General features: G+C 44.7%; 2 protein-coding genes across 4 annotated transcripts; both read right to left on the reverse strand.

The window, feature by feature from the left end:
• Position 1: 1 nt before the first annotated feature.
• DHX8 (DEAH-box helicase 8) lies at positions 2-15,671 on the reverse strand. 2 transcript variants are annotated; one of them, XM_086766437.1, is made up of 23 exons: positions 15,536-15,671; positions 13,884-13,969; positions 13,203-13,275; positions 12,677-12,762; positions 11,966-12,075; positions 11,546-11,857; positions 10,686-10,830; positions 9,929-10,132; positions 9,076-9,163; positions 8,649-8,746; positions 7,974-8,121; positions 7,398-7,579; positions 6,768-6,962; positions 6,398-6,583; positions 5,680-5,890; positions 5,174-5,355; positions 4,286-4,426; positions 3,834-3,989; positions 3,197-3,334; positions 2,645-2,773; positions 1,500-1,696; positions 1,178-1,357; positions 2-619 (listed from the first exon to the last, which is right to left on the reverse strand). In XM_086766437.1, the coding sequence occupies exons 3-23, from the start codon at positions 13,234-13,236 to the stop codon at positions 400-402; spliced, it is 3,342 nt and encodes a 1,113-aa protein (XP_086622563.1). In that variant the 5' UTR covers positions 13,237-13,275; positions 13,884-13,969; positions 15,536-15,671; the 3' UTR covers positions 2-399. The 2 variants fall into 2 exon arrangements, with proteins under 2 accessions (XP_086622563.1, XP_086622562.1); XM_086766436.1 differs by lacking the exon at positions 15,536-15,671 and adding an exon at positions 14,371-14,511.
• On the reverse strand, positions 15,263-21,488 carry TMEM106A (transmembrane protein 106A). Of its 2 annotated transcripts, XM_086766438.1 has the most exons (8): positions 21,425-21,488; positions 20,108-20,332; positions 19,601-19,664; positions 19,065-19,224; positions 18,521-18,661; positions 17,847-17,890; positions 17,124-17,177; positions 15,263-16,257 (listed from the first exon to the last, which is right to left on the reverse strand). In XM_086766438.1, exons 2-8 carry the CDS (start codon positions 20,310-20,312, stop codon positions 16,137-16,139), a joined length of 789 nt encoding a protein of 262 aa, XP_086622564.1. In that variant the 5' UTR covers positions 20,313-20,332; positions 21,425-21,488; the 3' UTR covers positions 15,263-16,136. The 2 variants fall into 2 exon arrangements, with proteins under 2 accessions (XP_086622564.1, XP_010122357.2); XM_010124055.2 differs by lacking the exon at positions 21,425-21,488 and having other exon boundaries at positions 20,108-20,807.
• Between the last annotated feature and the right edge of the window lie 152 nt (positions 21,489-21,640).

Consider the following 21,640-nt stretch of genomic DNA (forward strand, 5'->3'; position numbering starts at 1 on the left):
GAAACAAACTATTCCAGCCTTTATTTATCTGCTCATTCAGAACACAGGTTGGCGAACAACTATTTTTAATCATTATCTTTCTGTTGTTGGTCAGCTCAGTGCCCAGATTTCCGAATCTTAGGTTTTGTCTCCCAAAAGGAGGATGGCTAAAGGAGTGCTTCAAGAACCATTTCTGAAACGATGCACTGCAGCGAGGAGACCCAGGACCTTGGTGGACTCTGAGGGCTGGCTGACGCGAGCACACATCGCCCCCTTGTGCTTCTGCTCTGGAAATATTTATTTCTTCATTTTGCAAGTAAGCTTCGGCTGAAGGCCCTTTCTTCCACAACACTTACAACAGTGCAAAAGTCACAGTCCCACAAACATAAACCCGATGAAGAGTCCATGAGGGAACTAGGCTCATCGCCGTCTGAACGCACGTGATATCCTCCAAGCGTTGGGCTCCTCATAGCGATTGTACAAGGGTTCCAGCCGCTGCTGCTTCTTCTGTTTGCTCAACTTGGTTGGGTCAGAAACTTTGAAGAAAGCCGGTGCAAATTCCACCAGCCAGCGAGGATCGATAGTTGTCACTTCACGCATGTATTCTTTGGTGGTCAGCACCAGTTCGTGATACACCACCCTGTGAAAAAGGACAGCAACTCTGGAAGTTAGTTTTTCCAAACAAGAAGAGACAAGGCAAGGGCTGGATTCTCTAAGCTTGCTCCTTTATCTCCAGTTCATCCTCTTTCAGCATAAGGCTCCTCATAAGCTCCAAAGCAGGCTCCAAAAGAACCATCCAGAAGAGCCATCATCTTTTTCTTCTCCTACCTCACAACTACTCTTCAGCACAGCACTACTTCATTCCATCAAAAATAATTCTCTCTCTTCCCACTCCTTCCCTCCCCCTGGCCGCCTCAGCACTCAGCGTGGTTAATTTAAACACACTTCCACAACACAGAAACACAAGCTGCAGGCTTCAGGCCTGGCCTTGGCTCAAAAAGTCAGTCTCATCTCCACACAGGCACTCACTTTAGCAGCAGAAAGAGCCAAAAGCAGACTTGAAACTTCTCTCACTCTGCACGCTGCTGAGGAATCGGCGGCCTGTACTTTGATCTGTACTCAAACAGTGCACACCACAACCTTTTCAGGTAGAACGTCTGAACTGAGACAGAAAACTACATGATATTGCCCTCCTCACCATTCTGGCTGTCTGTTGAAGAGCGCACTGGATGGGTGGATGTAGACTACTTGTTGATCAATGAGTGTCCGATAACCTTCCTGGGGATCCTTCTTTGCTGCATTTCGGAAGAAGCCACTGCAGATAGCCTTCTGGACTCGAACTGTTGCCTTCCCACAGGATACCACATCCAGCTTGTGCCTGCCAGACAAGAGTTAGAGAGAAAAAAATCCTAGAGTCCTCCAGATTTGGGTGCAGCTAGATTATGAAATTTTGTCTAGCTACGCCAGTGTAAGAACACTCAGAACACAAAGTCACTACTTGTCCTTCTTGACATGCTCACCTGTCCATAATGCCCAACATCTGCTTGCGGATGTCCTGTGCCCTGCGCAAGGATCGAGCCTGGATAAAATTTTCATAGCACCAGGGATTTGAAAACTTATTATTCTTCCAGGAATTGTACACAGCCAGTAGAGTGAGGTGGTCACCTTCTGTCTGATGGAACTTGGCTTTCTTCTGATCAGCAAGTGCCTGTTTATCCTAACACACAAAATGTGTATCAATCAGGTATCTGCATCATAGAGACAACCCCTGCACAACACGAAGAAGCACACGGACTCCTTGTCACTCATACCATGACTTAAGTCTACCAAGAAACAGATGACAGAAGACTGAGGAGATAACAAAATTTTGAGTGGTGAGTGACTAATGACCAAGTGATGAGAATCTGAAGGTCACTGGGACTGCTTTCACTAAGCCAGAACTACGCCTGTATGAAAGGAAAGCCTAGGACTGCTCTTGCCAAAGAGAGACCTCATGTCGACTCTCCTAAAGACTCTCCCACGGCTGACAAGGACCTGACCATAAAAGATGAACTAGCTATTTTTTAATGGCTCTAGAAGCAACCTCAATTACTCATCAACAAATGTGCTGAAGCAGTAGCTTTGACCCTGCTGACCTACCCACCTCTCCTCACTTCTCCAATCTGTAGCTAAAACATCAAACACTGGCTACATAGATCAAAACTGCACTTAACAGACTAAACTGCAGCAGGCCGTCGTAATGAAGAAATGAGGGATTCAAGAGAGCCTGCTGTTGAGGAATCCTACCATAACACAGTCTGCGGCTTGCGGACTTCAAAGAAATCAGCACAGGATAGGACTGCCATCAAAAAATATATTATGTGTATCTCAAAATGACGAAGGCATTCTGAACTCCAGAGTTGGGACTGACTTGGTTTAGGGCTGTATGTGTTTACCGGGAAATGCAAAAGAGAACGTAAGACTAACTTCCATCCTCCTATCTCCAAAGAAAATACCCACATCCACGGCTACAGGGTGTTTAACCAAAACGCACACCAGAAACGTAAGGTATGAGCGCAGTCCAACCAAGCTACAGGTTTATTTTGGCAAATACGCTCACTCCAGAGGCAGGCACACAAAAACCACCCAAACTGTGCCGCTGCTGCTTCTTGGCTGCGTTCCTTACCTTCGGCCTGTAGAACACATTCTGTACGGACAGCATGGAGACTATCGTCAACATCTCCTCACTGCATCCCAGATGTACGGACATGATCAACATCTTGCACAACATAGGCTCCAAGGGGAATTCTGCCATCTGCAAGAAACCTGTTTCAGGGTACCCTGCAACATCTTGTGAAAACCCTGAGTTCTCTCAGCGCAAGACAGCAACACCCTTTCTTCCGTGCCTCCTTTCCAAAGCAGTGTGCTTTACCCAGAATAACTACTCAACATGAAACAAATTATTTGTCTACAGTCACTATCACAAGAATATCCCATTACTTACAAAAAATTTTTAGACATTAATAAAAGTAACCCTATGAATAAAGAGAAATAATAAAGCAGAAGATACAGAAGTAAAGTAGAAAATACTACAGTAAACAAAAAATTACCAATAAAACACAAGAGAATAATAGAAAAAGGAAATTAACAGTGGTAGGCAAGTTCTTATACAATGACTCACTCATCCCCTAAATATTTGCCACCCAAGCAGTGCTAAGAAGTACTCTATTTGGCCTACCCTGCGCCCAAGTCGAGTGAGCAGCCCCTCATCATCCAGAGCTCCCAAGGTGTACAGCTGCTCCATGGCAGTTATGAGAGTTTCCATCGGGGGAGCATCCATGAAGTCAAAGGAGAGCAAATCATTGATGCCCATAGCCTGAACAGAGGGAGAAAACCCAAGTTCAAACACTGCGAAGGAAGACACTAAACTCCAGCTGGAGATATATAACCACTGGATTAGATCCAGCTGGTGGACTCCCAGAGGGATGGTACACACTGAGAAGATGTCTACGTTTGGAGATCAAAAACCACTCGAAACCAGTGCGTCTCATCTGTTAAAAACATAAATGTACTTTACATAGGAAACGTGTACTGCCCATAAAACTTCTGTTTCTCAAACCCCCTGCAACGAACTGTTCTGTGCAGCTGAGACTTGTAATTTAGGTGGATATTCAACATTATAATCCTCAACAGAAAAATGCAAGAGCAAGCTCAGTGCTCAAGAACTGCATTCAGTGCACTCGCCCCTCAAAATACCTCTGCTCCCTAGAAGGATCTGGAATTAGAATTACTTCATGACGCTCAGAAAGGCAGAGTCTCATTCACTGAAACGCTTATGATCATGTTGGCTTGCCACAAGTTGGTGAAATACCCACCTTCAGGGAAAGTACTGTGCTGGCCAAATTTGTTCTCTGGATTTCAGGTACGTTGGTGGTTAGCATCTCATCTCGGTAAGCACGCTCTGTATACAGCCTGTAGCATTTTCCTGGTCCTGTTCTCCCAGCCCTTCCTGCTCTCTGCTTTGCTTGAGCCTAAAGGTAACAGGGCATCTCAGTGAACAGGTGCAAACAGGCACAGGTGAAAACAAGTAAAATAAAAGGATTATTCACAATTTTACTTGTATTTCCAATACAATCCAGGAAAGCATGTATCCCTTAGGCACAGCCTCAAAGAGTCTCAGGGAGTTATAAAAAAAATGTCATTTTATCATTGCCACACTTTGCTTCCATGTGCTTGGATGCCACATCATCAAGACAGACATTACCAGTAGAGGAAGAAGGGGGAAAAAAAAAAAAAAACGAAAAAACATTGAACACAGAATGCTTACCTGTGAAATTGGTGTAACAACCAGCTGATCAATTCCAGTCTTGGAGTTATAAACTTTCTGCTTCACAAAGCCAGGATCGACGACATAATATATTCCATCAATAGTCAAGGATGTCTCAGCAATGTTAGTGGCGATGACAACCTGCAAACACCAGTTTGAGTCAGGACCAGTTCCGACTCTGGTTGCTAAGCCAACCATGCCGCTCAACTTAACTCATTCTACGTGACACGAGCAGTTTGTTACAAACACAACTACCATCGTTTAACATCAAAAGGAGAACGTGTTCACAGAGGAACAGAAAGAAGTGTTACCTCCAGTCAAAGATGGACATGTTTTAAGTGATCTACATTTGTTTTGGATTGGTGGAAAATGGGAAAAGAGCATGATAAAATCCATAATTAAAAGCAAGACAAAGACAGTTACAAGTTTGAAAGCAGCCTGCACTGGCTTCAGGAAGAATTCTTGCCTATCACTCAAACACAGTCCATGCTTGGAGAAGAATCTTCCAGATAATATATCTCTAGATATTCATTAGCTATTTGGCAGGAAACTTACACCCAAGAGGAACTGTATTTAGATTTCACTAAAGTTAATATCTTTTAACGGCAGTATGAAAAAACACACCAAGAACATCCCACACAGGGGTGTGCTACACCAGATGTCTTCACATACATTTTCAAAAGGCTTAGATAATAAAAATAGGCACGAATGCAGCATGCAACCAAAACCATGCTCTAAGCTACATATAAGCCACCTGTTCTCCAAAACTACATCATTTTGTCTGAAGCTGTAACTAACAGAATCAGAAATGCTAAAAAAAAAAAAAAAAAAATACCCCACTGTCAAAATGTATCAACAGAAGAGGAAGTCCCACTTAGCTGAAATTACCTTTCTGCTTCCTGGTGGGGCTGGGTCAAAGATCCTGGTTTGCATTTCACTGGGTAAAGCCGAATATACTGGCAGGATAATTAACTCCGGAACGTCAGGTCCTAGAGATTTCATCCTCTCATAGAGGATTTCACAGGCAGTATCAATCTCTTCCTGACCAGTCAGAAACACCAGAATGTCACCTACACAGGAAGTAAATTAAAACATCCACAGAATCAATTCTGTTCCGTACAACTCCTGCATTACCACATTTCCATCCCTCACTTTTTTACAGTTAAAGCAGAGGATCCCCAACTTTTGCTAGTCCCTGGGCAACAGCTCTTATCCAGAAGCAACATACTTCAGTCTTTCACCCAATGTTTTCAACATTTTATTTCTGTATTTGCCAACAATAGAGGCTAGTTCTGAGAGCACTTTGTTCGTGTTACTAATAAGTTATCCAAGACCTTGCTCATAGGTATCAGAGTCCTTGAATGACCAATGATCCCAGACCATTCTCCACTCACCTGGTGGTTCTGTTAAGTGGATCTGCATTACTGTAATCAAACTGGCATCCAAATAATCTGTTTCTGGCTCTTTTGTGTAGAGAATTTCTACTGGGTATGTTCTGCCAGGAATTGTGAAGATGGGCGCTTCGTAGAAATACTGAGAGAACTTCACAGCATCCAGCGTTGCTGACGTCACTATCAACTTCATATCCTGTCGCTTCTGCACTGTCTACAGCAGGACAGAAAGTTCTCAAGTCACTTATTGCCTTTGGGACTATTAACATACAGCACTTGACTTAAGTCAGAGAAATATGACCAGTAATATCAGGGGCTTTGATGCCTGAGTAGAGGGACAGCTCATTCCACTATCCAGACTTCCAAACAATTGACCACTAAGGTTACATTTCAAACCTTCCTTAGGAGCACCTACCACACAAAGCCTTTGCCAGAGAAGGAAGAGCAAAGAAAGAACATTTCTCTGCTCATCCATCATTATGAGCACCCTGGCCTGCCAATTCTCATTGTTTCTGCAGAATTTTGCTTGCTTTGTCTTCACACAGAGTCTCATCTGATGAAAATTTGGCTACAAACCCTTAGGAGCAATTGCTTTGCTTCAGAAGAGACTCTTAGAGCATTAATTAACTTGACTTGTGTGACCTTGCCTTTCCCTGTGCGCTTCTACCCATACATAGCACACAGGGGACACTGAGGCAATTTAAATCAAATGCTACGTTACCTTCTTCAGGAGTCCAAAGAGCACATCTGTATGGATGGTCCTCTCATGGGCCTCATCCAGCATGATAATGGCGTACTGAGTCAGATCCGGATCTATCAGGCACTCCCTCAGTAACATACCATCCGTCATGTATTTGATAACTGTTTCGGGGCTAGTGCAGTCTTCAAATCGAATGGTGTAGCCAACCTAGAAAGAAGAGTTCCACAGAAACTGAAGCTACAGAATTAAGTTATTTGCACCTTACTTCCCAGTTTGATCATTCTGCAAGCTCATTTTACAGCCTACAGGGAACAGACACACAAGCAAACTAGCTCCAGTACTGATTTTTCCTCATGCTTATTTTGACACGTTCTTTAGCACAGAAATTCACCTCTTGTCCCAGGCAGCAACCAAATTCCTCTGACACTCTCTTCGCAACAGACATTGCGGCCACTCTGCGAGGCTGAGTACATCCAATCTTTCCTCTTGATGTATACCCCGCCTCAGCCAGGTATTGGGTAATCTGTGTTGTTTTCCCAGATCCTGTCTCTCCAATAACAATCAAAATCTGGTTGTCATGCACAGCCTAAAAAAGGTCGTAACAGATACACTTGTCAAAATTTAAAAATAAAAATCAAACAAAACAAACAAATCAACACAGTATATCTAGGACTAGACTGAGCACCTACTGCTACTGCTCCAGCTGACCCAGACCAAAAATCGTATGAGTGTTCTTACTGATCAAGTCAGGAAACTGCTTAACCATTTAGCTGACTCACCCCTTGTCCATGCGATCCTAGTTTCAGGTTTTACTTAAATCAGTAAATATCTGTAGCTTTATTAAAATGTACAGATACATATAACCCTTTAAAATAACCATTCTGTACTTAATACTGTACTTTAAGTACAGTTCTGCACTGAAAATTATCAACTGGCTACTCACTTGTCAACAGGCTAAACCACGACTATTTATTTTGAATTACTGCTTACTCAAACAAGGCTGCCATTTTAAGAGTCTTACTTGTATCAGCTGCTCTTTCAGTCTGAAGATTGGGAGACTCTCTCTCTGCTCAATGATGGAAAGCTGGGTCTTCTTACCATAAGAAGCTTTGTTGCCACCAAACGCATGTTTCTTCCACTCTGGGATATCATTGGGCATCATCCCAATACCTCGCATGTTTGCAGCTATTTGTCTTCCATCCACTAGAAAAGAAACAATTTCACCATTACATTCAGGTTCATATAGCACAGACCTTTATGATCCTACTCCTACTCTTCCATCATCCATGCCTTCTCTACTTGTGTGTTTAAGCATTTTTTAAGTTCCTACATGTATACTCCCACCGTTACGTTATATTTCCATGTAAAAAAAATGTCTTTGCTATCCATGACATCTTTTAGTAATGCACCCTTAACAGACAGCAGGATATACCTGTATATTTTGCTCAACACTCCTATTTCCACTCCAGTGGAAAAGTATTTCTTTGTCTTACTTTTAAAGTGAGCTAGACAAACAAAATACCAAGACATTTCTCCTGCGTTGCTCAACTATCACAAAAAAAAGGCACAGTCCACACCTAGATATGTTCAGACATACCATCAGGGAGAGGATCCACCCAGTGTGTGTTGAGTCCCATGGGGATAGAATCCATCTCTGCTTCTCTCTGGGCTTGTTTAAGTTCTCGTCTTTCTTTAGCTAAAGCACTCTGCATCATTGCAGCCTGGGACAAGGAACCATCTGGATTCTGAAAAGCAACAAGGGTTAAGACATCACGCACTCCCCATCCTTCAACTTCAATTATCTCTGTCACCACTGTCCTTTAGAAACCTCTTCTGAAGACCCTTTAAAAGATGTTAACTTTTTATCCATTTGAGTTCCAGGACATTTCCAGAAGCCCAGCCTCATGAACTTCCATGGTCATGACTAATACGGAGCAGCCCCACGCCGTCCAGTCTGAAGGCTTATGAGCACAACCAATTAATAAGTATTTTTCTACCACTTGCTACTTTCAAAAGGTAAGAAAAAGCAGAACAGAGAAAGTATGTTCAAACACACTTATGTGAAATGGTTACTGCTGCAGGCTAATGTGCATTTTGGTTCTATTATTCCATTTCACTGTCACCAGTTAAGGAAGAGAGCAGCTTTACAAGGAAAGGATCTTCAGTTCAGTGGTAATGTTTTTCAGGACTGTCAGTAATGTCCAGGTGGAAAACTGGTTATTATTTATTTAATTAAATCAAGTACATTGGTTTTAGTCCTGGAATCTCTTACCTTTACTATTTTGATGGGACTCATATCCATGCTCTGTTTAGTATGACCTCGAAGGAACGGTGGCTCTTCTTCAACTAGCTCTATCTCAAGGTCCTCATCTAAAACCCACAGGTAACAATTTTTATAAAGAAGTTAAACATCTTTTTTTCAGATACATAAATACATCTCTTCAAACAGTGTTTCCATCACATTATTGATTATGAGGTAATTAAACAGTTTTAAAAGTGAAAACATCACAAATTTAAAAAATACACAGACACAGCACATCGAAATGTCACTAATAAGGCTGGAGCAACCCTAGTTACAAATGCTTAAGATGACAGCAAATTGTGACATGCTCCACATCCACTTATATTATCATCTCTTTTTGAATCAAAGCACGTCCAGAAACACAAGGAATTTACAACAAGACTACTTGAAGTACTACCTTCTTCATCATCAACTTTAGGAAGAATCCCAGTCTCCTCATCAAAGTCAGGAAACTCTTCTTTGGAAAGCACATTAGCTGCAATCATCTGGGAACAGAACGAATATAACATGAATTTGTCCCCATGAATGAATCCAACTAGCTGTCTAGGAGGTCCGAGTTCTAACGCTATTGCCAGACTTGTAAACCAGGAACAAAGGAACGGTCCTACCTTCTGGCATGCATCTCCCCAAGTCATCCAGTTTGAGCAAACAGTCCTTTTAGTTATTCTAAATACAACCAGTGTGAGACCGCTGGCTTACGTATGGCAGGACTGCACTCATAGAATCATAGAATCATTACGGCTGGAAGGACCTTTAAAGCCCACCCAGTCCAACCCCCCTGCCAGGAGCAGGGACATCTCCAACCAGATCAGGTTGCTCAGAGCCCCGGCCAACCTGGCCTGGAACATTTCCAGGGATGGGGCATCCACCGCCTCTCTGGGCAAACTGGGCCAGTGCTCCACCACCCTCACTGTAAAACATTTTTTCCTAATATCTAATTCGAATCTACCTCCCTCTATTTTTAAATCGTTACCCCTTGTCCTGTCAACACCAGGCCCATAATCAAATACCACCTAAGTGTTATGATCCCCCAGGTCAGAGTGATCTCTCGAGGTTACCCGGTCCAACCTCCTGCTGAAACCAGGGCAAACTTCATAGTTAGAACTAAGCTAGAAGTCCCAAATTGCAAGAAGACAGCTATTTAGAGGTAAGGAGTAAGTTACACAAACAATCAAGGAGCTGTGTTCTAGCTCATGAAACTCCCTAGCAATTTTACTGACTGACACCATTTCCCTGAATACCAAACACACCTGTTTTATTTCCCATTTCTCTGGGTCTGAAATTCGAGTGAGGCGTTTCCGCTCAAGGCTATCATCCTCCACCTCTGGGGCATTCACCAGGGACAGGTGACTGGGTCTGTCCGGGTTTCTCATAGACGTTTCTTCATTGGTTTCTCCAATCAGGTTTCTCCTTCGGTTTGGGTTCAGGTCTTCCCCGGTATCTTGATCAACATCCTACATTAGATTGATTAATCGATCAGCCCTACCTATATTGCACTTCTCCTTACCTATTAACACCGGTGCTTCCTCTAATACAAGAGAAAAAGCAGCGTATGTTTCTCAGAGAGACTACTGCCAACAACAGCCCATACACAGCAAATGCTATTTTGCATGCTTTTTTTCTCAGCTGAGGTAAGCACACCCCAAAGCCTGGAACACATTACTCTGCCTTGGTAATAGCAGTGATTTAATTTAAAATTACATGCTTCTCTCGTACTGAAAAAGGAAGACAAACACCGCAACAGCTTGAGGTTTGCTTTGTCACTTAGCTAACAGGTCAAGTCAAAAAATTCTTAGGAATATTATATCAAAAACAAGAACCTAGAGAAAGTCAGTAAAAGTAACAAGCCACTTAAACACAGAACAGTAACTCCACTTTTTAAACTCCCACTTGAAGTGTTACGCACTCATTTTCATCAAAAAGAGGAAAAAGTAACAAGAGGAGACAATCTTTAAAAACACTGGCACTACAAACTCTACTGTAAGTGCTACAAAATGTCTTCCATACCTTCATGCTCAGGCTGGTTTTGGATCCAGTAAAGGACAACACTTTGACTTTTACTCTTTGTCCTTTGCTCACAACATCGGCAACGTTGGCAACTCGTCCTTCTCTTCGAAGCTCTGAGATGTGGACCAAGCCCTCCCAACGCTTCCTGTAGGTGAAACAAACAGAGCGGCATGGGAGGTATGTACGTTACTGTACATACAGTATTATATGTACGACACATGTACACATACGGGTACTGTATATGACGATCAGAGTATTTTGAACTGATTGTGTATGTTCATAAACTGTTTTTTCTAAGAACATTCTCTGCTGTTGAATTTATTTTCTGAAACAGACCTTCATTTTGGCATCAAAACCCAGCATACCTTATCGCAGCCTCATAACCTCTTTAAGGTATCAGCAGTGTCGTAGTTCAGCCCCGATGGGGACCAGACTACGCAGTCTCTCTCTCACTTCCCCCACTCTCCAAGAGAATAGGAGGAGATTTGGTAAACAAAAGAAAACCAGAAGAAAAAAAACCAAACACGTGGGTTGAGATTGAACAAAAAGTAAATTTAACAGTAATGACAGAAGAAAACAAAACAGTGATGGAATACAAATACAGTATAATGGCTTACAACAGATCTCCACACCCAGTTTCTTCCACGTAGCAGGAGGCTCCCTTCAGCACCCTCCTCACTTATATACTGAGCCCCAGCAGTTAGCTAATTAGTTAACTATCCCAGCCATAGGGGCTGCCAGCTTCAGTTCCCCACCCAGCTCAGGTAAATATTAACTCTATCCTAGCCAGGACCAGGACAAGCAGAAAAGAGAACTCAGTATGGAATAGTACCACATTTACTGTGAACATCAGCAGGTACCTTAGTCCTTCCAGCTGTACAAAGCATCCAAATTGCATTATACTTGTGACTTTGCCATTGTAAATGTCTCCAATGGAAGGCTCCTCAGGTGGTGGACGGTCTATGTGCTTGTCTCTCCATCTCTCGTTACTCTTCTCGATATATTTATCTCGATCCTTACGGTCCCTACTGGGACTCCGACTTCTGCTCCTTGACCGGTATCTGGATTTTCCCCTGTTCCTATCTCGAGTCCTAGAACGAGACCTAGAGCGAGATCGGTGTCTTCGTCTCCTGTCCCTGCTACGACTTCGGCTCCTCCTCCTTTTCTTTGTCCTAACAAACAAACATTGTGGATTTGCAGTGGAATTCCATGTAAGAACAGAGTGAGCAGGCAATGCCAGTTGCCAAGACCCATCCCCCAGAGACATCCAAGAAACCCACCGGTGGTCACTGCTCCTTTGCCTGCCCTGCCTGTCTGCACTAGGCATTAGAGCTTCAAGCTCTTTAAGCGCATCAGCTGCCACTTTCACATCATCTTCATCCAGCATATTCTGCAAAAACAGAGAACCATTCTGCAAGAAGGCTGAGAAAAAGTCTGGCCCAGAGAACTGAGCTACAGAAAGAATAATCACATGCACATCTATTTAGAAGGAACGCAAGATAAAAAAAGATCATGATACAGGGGAAAAAAAAAATAATAAAGCTACCTCCCTACTTTGCCACAACACTGAGATGATTCTGCTTTTATACAAAGACAGCTTCATCTCAACACTTCAAATTATTACAGAAATATCAAATGCAAGGCCCTTATAGCATCGGAATGTCCAAAATTTTTATCGAGTTTGCAATCCGTCATTACTGTGAACACTACCTAAGAAAGGCCAGGCTACAAATTTCACGTTACGAGAGTCTCATCTTCCAGGTATTCTCCAAAACAGTATCAACGTGGCAATTGCTGTAACAGCTGTTCCTGATAACTACGTGCAATAACACCAGCCTTCTGCCTCTTGTATTTAATTTCTCATAGTCTGATTTTATCCACGACCTAGCAGCAAAGAGTCAAATTAATGTGACAAAAAACTGAGAATAATGGTGGAGGGGTGGCGCAAGGAAGTTTTCACATACCCACAAGAGAAATCTATATAACCTTACCCTGATGTTGGGATTGTCTGGCCTGCAAAGGGCTGGAAACAATTCCTTCAACTTTTCCTTCTCCGATTTGGGTTTGACAACTGTATCTGGTTTTGAGATTTAAAAAAAAAACAAAAAAACCCTCAACACTTAGAAGAGCTAGAATGATTCACTCGTGATTTCTTTTTAATTGAACATGAAGTTTAACTTTCATCTGAATGCAGAGGGTGATGAGAGATTTTTACAGAGATTCAATTCAAAGATTATAATGTTACCTTCCCACAAATAGAATTCTGACTATTAGTGAATCTGTGAAACAGATAAATACTCTAAATAGTGCACTCAGCATGTTTTTAGTGCGTAAACAGCTTTGCTAATCCACTAACAACAGAGAGACTCCCACTGCAGCAATAAGATACACAGTCTTGCCTTGCAAGCCTAGAACAACTACATCAATCTCACCAAATGTGGCCAAAAACTACAGAAGACTCAGAGGTTTGGTTTTCTTTTTACATGGAACTGATAACAGGGACAAGGTTATGCATACCTTTGCTTGTAGATGGCTTTGGTGGAGGCCGCATTGTCTGTATGAGACGTAACAAGTTACTAATAAGGGAATCCTGAAAAATGTAATAAAATACATTAATCAAAAAAATGACAGTAACGCTGTTTTTCATTATTAGAAGGCACAAGTGCAGGTTTATTAGCAGGAGAGAAAAAAAGCTCAATTCTGAAGATGCAGGTTCATTTTTAGAAAGTATCACTGGACCTCAGGTACATCCTAAAATGATGTAGTAAGTTGAAACTGAAAATGATTATGATAATTCCATCTAGGTAACTTTTCCACTCGTTACTTTTAATCACCTATTTAACCCAACTACAGTTATTTCTGAGGAACTCCTGAACCCTGCATCTAAGTATCGTAAAAAGGCTTACATTTGCCTTTGTGAAAACTTGTTTCTTCCATATTTTCTGTGCTCAATGAGACAATAAGCAGTTCAAGCCCTCAGAAAGATGCTTTGCAAAAACTAAGATTTTTTTTTTTGTTTTTAAAAAGGAGAGAAGGGGAGGCTTGGCTTGAAGACAGGAATACTCAAAAGCTAATTAGTGTGTAGTTTTCCAATTGAAGAAAACCAATAATCACTCCTCACACCTCTCTAAAACAAAAAGCTCCATAAAACATCCTAGGACAAGAGGAACACATAAATGGCATTCAGATCTCACTTACGGTGAATTCGGCACCATTCTTTAGAAGAATTGCTTTAAATGTGTCAAACGTAGTATTTTTCTCAGCAAGATTTATCACAAACTCGGCTGCAAAGAAGAAGCAGAAAGTAAATTAGAAAAAAAAATAATTAAAAAGCAGTATAAACACTTCCTGTTTGGATAAAAGCTGTTCTCCCAGCAACGCAGGAGCAGCAGCTTCCCCTCCAGGTCCTTTCGTAGGGGCCCGGATCGACGCATCTCCTCACGCTCACAAGGTTTTTTGGGGGAAAAAGAGAAAATCATGGTGGTGTTTTTGTTTTTTTTTTCCTGAATTCGAAAAGTCCCTTCGCAAAAAACGCGTCCGAGCCGACAGAAACGGCGACAACAGCCCTTCCCGCGGCTGCCGCCAGCCCCGTAACGCCGCGGAGTCCGGTTGCCGCGGCCCGGGCCGCGCCGGCCACGGAGACCGCCGGCTGCCGGGGAGGGGGGGGGGGGGCGGCCGCGCTCACCCAGGTCCTTGTCGTTGATGCCCAGGTGGTTGTCCAGCTCGGTGCAGACCTTGGAGACCAGCGACAGGTATTCGAGCTTGGCGAGCTCCTCCAGCGCCGCCAGGTCCGCCATCATCCCGCCCACGCACACTCCCCGCAACGCTTCCGCATCCGGGGCGCGACGGAAGCGGCGGGGGTGCCCGCGAACCGGGCTGGCGGGGGGGGCAGAGGAACCACCGGGGCCAGCCTAGGCCACCAGCGTTGTGACGGAGGAGGAGGGCGGCGCGGGGGGAGGCGGCGCGGCCCGGCTCCGGCCCGCTCGGCTGCCTTGGCGGGGGGCTCGCAGTCGGGCCCCCCGCAGGAGAACGGGCAGGGCCGCACGGATGTGGGCTGCAGCTGCGGAGGCTTCCAGGCTCCTTCGTGAAGCGACCTCCTCTTTTTTTTTTTTTCGCAAGCTGCGATGCTTGCACGCACATACAGCAAGCACAGAGCTGTCTATGGCTGTTCCCTGCTCTCAGCTCTGCATTTTCCTAAAATTTTTCTCCTCATAAAGACTCCCGTCCCCCTCCAGGCCCGTGTGCCTGCTGACGGAGCAGCCGGGGTGTGGGACAGACACAGGAAAATGCTGAACTAAAAATAAATAAATAAATAAATAAAATTTTAATCCAGCGGCTCTCAGGCACTTATGTTACCATCTAGAATGCATCAAGCAGCACCTAAACTAGAACCTAAGGAATAAAATTTAACCCCTTCGTCGACTGGAGGATATAACTGCCAGCCCTGGGAGGAGAGAAGGCTGCTAGGACTGTTCCTCCTGTAACATCTGTTGGGTAGTTTTGCAGCTTTAGATTAAAAAAAAAAAAAAAAAAAGCCCACAACAAACCACACCCCAAACACCACGCCCCCAAAACAGTTGTTTCCTGATATTTGTGCTAACAAAGTTTTTCCAGTGAGAGATGCACTCCCTCGTGCTTGTTCAAGTTCAAAGCATTAAATGCCAAAGCACACAGGAAAACAGTACAAAAAACCAGCACGTGCTGGCCACCAAACACAACTGGTGGGAAAGCAGCAGCCTTTTTGGTTCATGATACAAATGCATCTTCTCAATGAAATGGATGCCATTAAGGAATAGCTAGTGGATTCGCTTGTTTTAAAAATACATATATACAAAAATGCACATTCTCACCTGCTCTGCTGAACAGCTTAACACAGCAGTCACCCCAAGAGTCCCTCTCACAAGGTGTTTTGGCATGACATGCAGTATTTTTTCTTAAGACTCAGAGATACAGACACATCAGTCCTGTTGTCTTGCTCTTGTCGTGCAGATTGCGCAACTGTCATTAGATTCTGGTGATGTCGATGCAATCCAGCCAAAACGCCTCATCACAGTCCTTCTTTTTCGAGTTACGAAATACTTACATTCAGGACAGAAGTGCAAAATTATGCAAAGAGGAAACAACTGCAGTTAGTCTGACTAACGGGGCACTGCCTCCAAAGCAGCAGTGAGAGGGAGCACGGCCCGCTCCAATCAGCCCATGTGCTGGTCACTCTGCTGAAGTGTCAGCCACGAGAAGGCACTGAAAAAAGAAAGCTGCTCTCTGAAGGCAGCAGAGCAAGGCCAAGTATGTTACCACCTCTGCAGGAGAGATGGAAGTCTTAGCCAGGAAACACCGAGGCTCGTGTTTAAAGCACAGACTGAGAAGAAGCCACCCCAGAAGTCTGTCTCCCTATGACCTGTCTTTGTGGTGGAATGTGCTACGCTCAAAAGCTCTGTCAGCCTGGCCCTGTCACGGCGGGCGGCGGTACAAGGGATGAGGGAGCGTTGCATTCCCCCGGCAGTCCACGTACTGGTAGTCTTCAAAAGCCAGCTGCTCTGAATGACACAGGTATGTGCAAGTCAGGGTTCCCCTGCAAAGCACAAGCAGATCGGAGTTACGCTTGTGATTGTCCCAAATGAGACTTCTCATAAGGTACAGGTCCCGCGGTGAGCTCCCACTGCCATTCTGTTTTGTCCCTGTTACATAGCCCCAGAACACAACAGGCAAGATACCCTCAGTTCAATTTCACATCTTGGAGAGGGAAAGTATCTTTCAGACTGCACTAGAGAAAGCCTTTACAAGATCACTACCATCACAGCAGGTGTGTTGGCCATTCTAAAAGCCTATTAAGCCTTCCTACCCCAGCATAACACTCCTGTGCCATTGCACTATTTCCCTGTTTCCAAAGTGCTGCTAGAAAAAAGAACGTATCTTTCAATCACTATCTTTGTGTGCCACCTCAAGAGCTGTTTGCATCAAGTAGTTTCTCCTAACACTATGCAATCCTTCAGCGGGTAATACTGGCAGGAGGAGATGTGCTGCAGAAAAGTGTAAAGACAACTGGAATCCACGAAGGACAAAGTTGCCTTAACAGCCAGAGCCATTCTCCATGTTGTCCAAAAGGCACCATTTTTAAGATGCTTTGAGTAGCATGGGGCTACACAACAGCTACAACCCGTATTCCAGAAGGAAGTTTGCCAGGCTAGCTTGCCTTAAACAACAGTGACAGCCTGAGGTGTCAATCAGCCTGAATCCAGGGGACTTTTCAGAGCAACGATGGCTTTGGAGAACTCTCTTCTCCTCACACCTCAGGACACCTATCTGGGTAACAGCACATTCACACTGCAGGCAGTCCTGGTCTTGAAGAACAGTGACTGCAGACCTACTTGAAGGGAGCTGAGAAACAATCTAGGCAACATGGGTATCAGTTACAGCTCTGCACCACGCATCACTTACTGTATATGCAACAGAACATTGTGAACTTTGACTTTTGTCCAGGTGCAAATCTTACTACAAGAAAAAAAAAAAAAAAAAAAAGAAAAAAGAGAGTTAATTTTGCAGAAGCTGCCTGCACCACGTGTCTCCTGTTCTCAATTATTTTATTGCTTCTCTGCTTCTCTAAAAAGATCTGTCTTTGCAATATTCTGACAACAGCTATGCAGGCAAAGTTCTTCAAGCACAGCAGTATCTACATCAGTAAAACATGTTTTGCTGGTGTAAAACTGTAACTGGATGCAGTAAGCACCAGCCTTTTAAATACGCAATGCACCACCCTGTCTGCACAGAAGCTTTGGTTGCCATGATCTTCACGTAGTGTGCTGGTCATTTGCAGAGAAATGCCATTTGTACAAGGCACCTTTAGGTGCTCACAAATGGCACATGTCTACGTTGTCAACTTTAAATCAAATTGATATCATCGCTTACTCATCAGAATGTATGGAAAATGACATTGTGGAGCCAACACTAAGCAGAGAATACCAATAAATGGGAAAGGAAATTAGTTTAAAATGGATGTGTCAGACTTGTATCCAGATCAGCTCCACACATTAAACTGAAAAGGACACACTCACTCAGCTCTGCTCTACAGACAGGACCAGCACAAGAAATCTAGTCATGAAAAGCCTACAAGCATTAATGTTACTTACTAACCAAGAGAAGAAATCTTCAAGAATTACTCACTAGGTGTTGTCATCCAGTATCCTACTGGCCACCATATAATAGATCTGCAAACATGAACAGAAGAGACAGCAGGAAGTATGCAAGAACTGTGGTTATATTTGTACACAGTTCAGAGTGCTGAAGTAGGGAGAACTGGACTCTCATTAGGTGTCTGAACCTGAACTTCAAGATCTAGCCTAACAACTGTTTTTAACAGTTTCTTGCTTGAAATGTGACTCCACTCTGGTCATTGCAACAGTTTAATGAACTGATATAATAAGTATTTCCCTTGGCATTTCAAAGTTAGATCTAAAATGGCCTTAAAAAGGTCATCTGCACCACACACCTGACCTTTACACCAAGAATGGATCAGCTCTGCACAAACTGTTCCCACCAGGGTTTTGTCTAACCTGTTTTTAAGCCTGTCATAGTTTTTAAGTCAAGAATACAACCCAGCCCACTACCCGAAGAGCTGACAGATATTCATTGCCCAGGAATGTAGTAGTTTCAACTCAGCAACACGTAAATTCTTACAACACCGCTTCCCAAAGTAGGATGAGGGAAGCTGCATGTGGAAGAGCTTTAAATATTTGGCAGATAAGTTACAAAGGAGTGGATCAAGTAGACAATAACACCTCCCTGTCCAGGACATCCAAACGGGTTTAGGAGAAAATACAAGAAACAGCAAAGCTCACCTGGCTGCTCTGCAAAGGGCTCACATTCAGCAGGGTTTTAATGGTGGTCTTCCCTACCACCAGGGACTGGTGCAAAACCTCTACGTCTAGCTGCACAACACTCACCAGGTAGAAGTTGCTGTTAGTTATATTCAGCACATTCTAGGGAGAGAAACAAGAAAACCCCCAAACACAAATCACCTTGCAGCAGGGCCATAGGTTACTGCTGCGAAGCTACTTTAAATGTATTCCCGCTATGACCTTACAGCAAAACTGGACAACACCGTCCCTTGCAAATCCTCAGACGTACATCCAGCCTGGCCACAGAGGCTGCAGTGTCTCTCATTAACAGTCAAAGGAGGACAACCAAGCAGCTCAAGGATGCAAAAGAAAAAGGATTCCCAGAATTCATCCCAGTGCAAGCAGCCAGAGTGCAGATTAAGATGGTAGGAATGGCAAAACTAACTTCAGACAGTGATCTGTTAGTTAGCCTCCACCTGGAGCGGCACAGGAGATAAGCAGGGTGCCCTTTCGGATCCACTCCGACTGTGAGCTGAGCACTTACCATCATGTTGAGGTATATACTGGTGGTGGTGGCGTTAAAAGCAGTGGAGGAGGCATTCAGCCCTGCAGGCAGCACAGTAACGGAGCGAGGGAACAGGAAAAACATACTGAGAGATGTTGTCAGCAGGCAGATTGTCACAGCAAGACATATGTAGAATTTCCTGCAAAACAGCACCAGGGCCACGATCATTCTCTTGGTTTGTCAGCTGCAAGCACCCGTAGTTCTGCTCCAGCTCAAAACTGTGTGCCAGAAAACTGGGACGGGTTTGCGCAGAACTTTTTGCCAGCTACCAAATCACAGCAGAAGCAGGGTAGAGTCCCACATCCTGATAAGATGTATTACAGTACAAATTGGTGGATATCCCCAAAAACTGCACACAGCAGACTGTCCATCCATCTGTGAGAACACATAGTAAACCCCAAAGTCGCTGCAAGACAGAGCACAAAGACCAAAACACCCAAAGGACTGAGGCTTTCCTTCATACACAGAAGAAACATTCAAAAGATGAGAAAAGGGGAAAATTTAACAGGACTTACGTTCGTCTAGGCTTCAGCCTCTGGTCACCATATGGAATCAGAGCCACCAGCTGCTTCTCTTGCTCTGAAAGAGGTGGCAGCAGATCAGAGACCATGCTAAGCACACAGGTAAATAAAGTATATTGCATTGCAGGACATCGCACAGCAGCCTAGTGCTCGTCTGCACTCACTACACAGGTGATGCTGTCCAGTTAGAAGGCAGGTGTGACACACCTAAGATTTCAGTTTGAGCATTCCCATCTCTGGGCAGAGACAACTTCCCGGGGCTCCAGGGTGGGCTTTGAGTAATTACCCAGAAACAGCACTACCTGCCTTCTCACCCCATCCTCCTCCAATAGAAGCAGCCCACAGAAGTCACCAGTGAGCTGAAGGTACCAAGACAGGACATTCTTAGACCGGATAAAATAAAGACCAACTGGTTCAGCCAAGGTCGTTAGGCAACAAGACACATACCAACCTCAGAAGGCTCAAAAAGGCACTGACACAGCACACAGATGAATCACCTACCCCTGGGGATCCTTCCTGTTCCCTGACATGTTGGACAGTTGACATAGCTGCGACGTGCAATGCCCACACAGGACGTAGCAGAGTCATTGATGCTGGCATAACTGGCGATTTCATTTTCAGCATCCAGTTGCCTGGGTAAAATCAGTTTGCCTTCGCTCTCCTTTTGGTCAGGTGTTTTCCAGAACTGTGAAAGTTTTCCACCCATGGTTGAAGGAAGAATTCTCACTAGGTATCCGACACAAAAATGCATCAAGGAAATACTGTGAACCAGCCTCCAAAAGCAGCACCGTTAGCATTTACAGTAGACCACAAGTATCCTAACATTTCATTTCTTAGAGCACAACTTTGAAATTGCTTTAAAAGCTGAGTTTTACTGGAAGTAACTCACTCTTTTAAACAGTCTTCTAGACAACCTAGCTGGGGGAAAGCATCTGAGAATGCCACCCTACAGAACAGCATACCAGATTCTTATCTCATCATATTTGGTGAGAGGGGAACACTGACTCTAAGCTCCTGAAGGTTTCAAGATGACAACATGCCCAGAAGTAGAACTATCAAGTTCTTGCCTGGTCATTATTCACCTACATCCAACAGGGAACTCCCCTGAACATCAAGGCCTTGGCATTCCCAGTCAAGCACAGCGCTACTAATAGTAACAGCAGTCTGACTAAAATCAAATAGTGTGCAAACAGACCCAAAAAAAAAAAACAAACAAACAACAACAAAAAAAAAAACCTTCCAGCAGCCTAATACCCCAGATCATGAAATTCTTCGAGACACTGCCTGGAGGCTGAAGGTAATCCAGTGTCCCCACCCTCTTGCAGCACACAGAGGGGAAGGGAAGGACAGAGAGATACCTGAGGGATCTAGTTTTGGTTTCCCCCCCCCCCTTTTTTTTTTTTTCCTGAGGGAAGAGCCTCATTACATTGTACAAGATCTCTGCACTCTCCTGGCCCCAGGCAGTGAAGCTGCAGCTTCACCTCTGCTCTCGGTTAATGTTTACCAGCTCTTCAGAACCAAGCGGTGAAGAGGAGCAGCAGCCTGTTCCCTGAACTGGGACGACCACCCACCAGGGAAGAGGCGCAGGGGGTGAAGTTTAACCCCTCGGTGCAGCGCCCCATGGCAGTGTTTCACGCCACCGGCACCCCCGCACCTCACGCACCATCCCGAGCTCCGCACGGGGCAGCGGGACGCGGGGCAGCCACCAAGGCGCGCCCCGGGAAGGACCGGCGCCCCGCACCCGCCAAGAACCGCTGGACCCCGCCCGTTCGCGGCGTGTGCCTCCGGGCCCTCCGCCACCCTCCTCCTCCCGCTTACCGGGCAGCAGCCGAGCCCCGCGATGCGGAACCGAAAGCGCCGCGGGGCGGAAGCGGGGCGCAGGGCACGCGCTGCTGGCGGAAGGGGCCCGGGGAGGAGGCGGGTACGGGGGGGCCGGGCCACCGCCCCCGCTCGGGAAGAGCCCGAGGGACGCGGGGTGAAGCCGAGTTTTACACAAGGAGGGAGGAAAAGGCAGCCCCCTCACCTCCTCCCCCC

The sequence above is a fragment of the Chlamydotis macqueenii genome, chromosome 25 (assembly GCF_036417535.1).
Source record: "Chlamydotis macqueenii isolate bChlMac1 chromosome 25, bChlMac1.mat, whole genome shotgun sequence".
In the NCBI taxonomy this organism is placed as follows: Eukaryota; Metazoa; Chordata; class Aves; order Otidiformes; family Otididae; genus Chlamydotis; species Chlamydotis macqueenii.